General features: G+C 41.3%; 1 protein-coding gene across 1 annotated transcript in view; it reads right to left on the bottom strand.

The window, feature by feature from the left end:
* Positions 1-381: 381 nt before the first annotated feature.
* LOC149328572 (venom metalloproteinase Antarease-like) overlaps positions 382-4,027 on the bottom strand; it is a 61,113-nt gene continuing 57,467 nt past the window's right edge. The window contains exons 13-14 of the mRNA XM_089560842.1: positions 2,346-2,465; positions 382-481 (exon numbers count right to left, since the gene is read on the bottom strand). Of these exons, the coding sequence (XP_089416968.1) occupies positions 416-481; positions 2,346-2,465 (186 nt within the window). The 3' untranslated portion in view covers positions 382-415. The remainder of the gene's footprint in view (positions 482-2,345; positions 2,466-4,027) is intronic.

A 4,027-nucleotide genomic window follows, 5' to 3' on the forward strand; every position in this document is an offset into this window, starting at 1 on the left:
CTATTTGATATGCTCATATATATGCCTCGCCATCCAAATTTGATGTTTGCGACTTTAGGCTACGTAGTCAATTCCAAGGTTTCTGCATGCAATGAAAACACAGAATTCATTTTCTTTTTAGAGCGATATAAATCCTGCACAAGTACATTTTTTCTTATAATTTGCAAAGCCATAAAAGAAGGAAGAAAGGTGAATTGAGAAATTTATGTGAAGTAGATGCGAATAAGGTAGCGACCAGATGAAACTTAATAATAAGCCAACCTGAAAAAGAAGAACCCATCAGTCGTCAGCGCACTGACAAGAGAAAGCCCTCTCCAATTAAGTACTGGAGTAGTACCAACACATGACAACACGTGACACGCAAGGGTAAACACCAGTGGCAAGAGTTGGAAATTTTAGTTTATTTCTCTCCATCCTATTTGGGCCTGTAACGTGAGGACCTTGCCCTTTGAGCCACACAGTCACCGTTTAAGCATCTTTTCTGAAAAGTGTTGCAAAAAAGGTTTAGAACAGGCAATAAAACGAGAACAAAATATGTTTAAACTTTCTCCCGAGGGACTGGCCTTGCACCGCAGCAATTTTTTTTGGGAGGGGGGGAGGCGGTGGGCATGAGGGTTATAATTTTTGAGCAAAAGCTACCCTGGATCGAGTGAGTTTAACATACAGGGCAGAAACAAAAAATATAAATACCTAGACTAAAGCACTTGTCCTGTCTACCTGGTTTCTTTTGTGTCGTGTCTTTTGCGCAAAAAACCCAGAATGACTAAACTAAATCACTTACGCTTGAACAGAGCCCCGGTTACGTAGCCTATCAGAAGGTTTTAATGACAAACAAACATCCTGGAAAAGCTTTGTTCATAACATGTTCAATTTTTACTTAGTAGACTCAAGGCTGGCAAGGGTCGCATGTGCTTTGCTCAGAGACTGTCAGTTCGCAGAGGCTGTCAAGCGAGGCCATAGCTATTGCACGCACAAAGCCTGTTCAACCAGTCACGCAGCGTGTCGGCGCTTACTAACCTACCAGCAAGGTGCAGAATAACTGGAGCAGAATAACTGCGCCGGGGGAAACTTACAGCTGGATAAAATGCGATTGTACTTTTTCCACATGCTCCTATCTTTAGCGTGGTACTGCTTAGTGCATTCAGCATGGAATTGACGATGTAAAAATGAACTATGTTATAGTCTCATTTTGGAGGACTGCGGGAGAAGGAAGAAATATGGGAGAAGGAAGATTCTGCTAAATTTCGGGTCCTCTGCAAGCCAAACGCTTAGAATTTTTTGTTCATAGTACACTTTAGAAAGTTTCATCTTCGTTTCCTTCATTCTGTACACCGGAAGATATATGTGCCTTTCCGCTATTTGGACACGACAGATGGATTTTGCAGTTGGTGTGTTTAAGTAGCAAATGTCTGCCTATCCTGTGCAAGCGACCAATTTTTCTCTATTTAACTGCCTCCGTGGATTGCGTTTTTCTTGCTCGAAGCTTTTTTCCCGAATTTCCCGTAGAATTACTCCCGCAATTAAATATGACATGTTTAGAAATAACCGTTGTTGGGGTGACGAAATATTTTCTAGTAATTAAGGCATACTAGGCTTAAGAAAAATTTCAGTTACAAAATATACCCACGATATCTCTCGTAACACAGCAACACTCATATTTTTAGTTACGTCAGTTTTGCTTTTAAAAGCCCCATTACCCCAGCTACGTATGCTGACAGCGCAAAGTAAGCTATAACCGATCCGTTTAGTTTGTACTACTCCATTTGAGAGGGAGGGCATTCTGCAGCAGCTGTTTCTGACGCTTACAGCTCCACGTTGAACATAATGCGCTGAAATCAAGAGTCACTCCATCATAATAAGACTACATTGTGTATCTGTGTTAGAGCCGTTTCTCTTTTAAGTCATTATGGCGTTCTCATGCTCTCCTTTCCTGGACGTGACTTTTAATTCCTTGCCAACCTGGCAACATTGTGAGATGCTATTATGAATGGGAATGGCATAGCCTTGGCATAATTGTTAAAATCTCCCTTTTAAATTTCGGGCTGTTCACGCGCCTAGTAGGTAAGACTGGCATTGAAAACCAATAAGCTGCGTTTTTAAACCAAAATAGAAAAATATTTCTGGCGTTCTGAGAGCGTGTCTACGGATATATTGGTTGTTATGATGCACTGTTACAATACGCGAAAAAATAGCATTCGTAAGCAAATTCGCGTTGAGAAATTGACACCTCCACATTTTCTTTTTATTTTTATCCGTCGCATAGAACGGAGATACCTGAATTTCTAAGCACATGTACAGCGGAGGAAATAGACACAAGAGGAAAAAAAAGTTTTTGGTAAACTTACGCCGCCATTTTCGTTGCAATGAGAATTGTCTGGCAAAAATGTTGGCAGCGACGTATTATAGCCGTAAACTGATGCTGGCATGAAGCACCTAGCATGGCAGTTCTCTTTTCCATGGTAGTCCTGAGAGTAAAACGCACCAGGCCATTGGAAAAACGTAATTAGCCGTAATTAAGATGACAGCCGACCACTAAAGTACGAAGCAATACATTACCTGAACTGTTGTGCAAGCTTAGGTCGTATTTTGTGGACATGTAAACAAAGGGAATACATGGAGAGTCTTTACCATAGCATTACTGTTCTTGCAGTTATAATGAATGTATTATGAGTGTATGATGCACTGGTTGTATAATAATTATTTATATATATATATATATATATATATATATATATATATATATATATATATATATATATATATATATATATATATATATATATAGGGCACTGCTAATGTACGATACAGTCCTTGTTTTGTCATAGCTATAATTTAAGGAAATGCCACTAGGCTACTTGGCTCCGACGTTTATTCATGCGCGCTCGCATCGTATGCAAAAGACGTGCGCAGCAAAATAACATGCATCTATATTTAAACAAGCAGCTAATAACATAACACCAAACCAAACGGAAATAAAGTGCAGCTCAAGCTTTTTTCACCTTTTAATCGCAAAGGGCAGCCAATGCTCTTCTACCTGAGTTCAGATCAAGGCATTCTCGCAGCAAAAAAGCGAAAGCGCCGAAACTGCCCTGGGTTTTCAAATATACATGTATCATAAAACAATACCTCTATATTTTTGCGACAAAATTTGGTTCTACTTTATAAACAGCGCTAGCAACCGCCACAGAAGTTACACTTATGTGTTTTAGATTCAAATAAAAAAAATATGGCTATTCTCTCACCATGACTAAAGCCACCGGAAAAATAAGAAAAAATACTGGGCCCCACTTACTCGCCTACACTAAATGCAACTTTAGTGCGCTAGTAGGTTTGCTCTTGTTTATCGTTGTTCTGCTTTTTTAGCAATTTGTGTTGCTTGATATTTTGATTCGCACCCCAATCTTCTTAGAGTCGTTTTTTGGCTTTCCTCTTGCTATGATCCGCCCGAGCTGCTCCTTGCGATTTGAGTCGCCGTTCCATCTGTTCGCTGGTGTCGGAAGCCTCTTTATACACGCCTCTCGCCTGCACGTTCCTCCGGCGACTTCAGTATTCGGCTCTTCTTTCACGCTCTACTTCGAGTTTCTCGCCATTCATCTGTTTCCGGATACTGTTCAGCTTGGTTGTGCAGCCTTCGCTACTCTCTTTCGCCTAGCCACCTCCGCTACCCTTTCGACTTACTGATTCACGCTGGCTCTCTATACTTTACCTTTGGTTATCAGCCCGCCTTGCACGTCGTTAGGCTTCACAATATGTCCCTGAACCGGCTTCTTCTAAGATTTAACGTTTACTGCACTGCACATTCCTGCGGTGGCTTCATTTTTCCCGTCCATATTCGCATCTTTCGCCCTTCCCCCAGTTGGCTGCAGCTGTAGATACGCTCCTCCCTTGCTCACCCGAGTTACTTCGAGACTTGGCTAGGGGACAGGACGGCTGTCTTGCTAGCCAGGCATATAATGCTAGCGCACTACAATCCAAGTGCCGTGTTGATGCAGATATGATATTAGTAAGCGTATACTGCACCGTATTG

The sequence above is a fragment of the Amblyomma mixtum genome, chromosome 9 (genome assembly GCF_055824585.1).
Source record: "Amblyomma mixtum isolate Tamu chromosome 9, ASM5582458v1, whole genome shotgun sequence".
NCBI lineage: Eukaryota > Metazoa > Arthropoda > Arachnida > Ixodida > Ixodidae > Amblyomma > Amblyomma mixtum.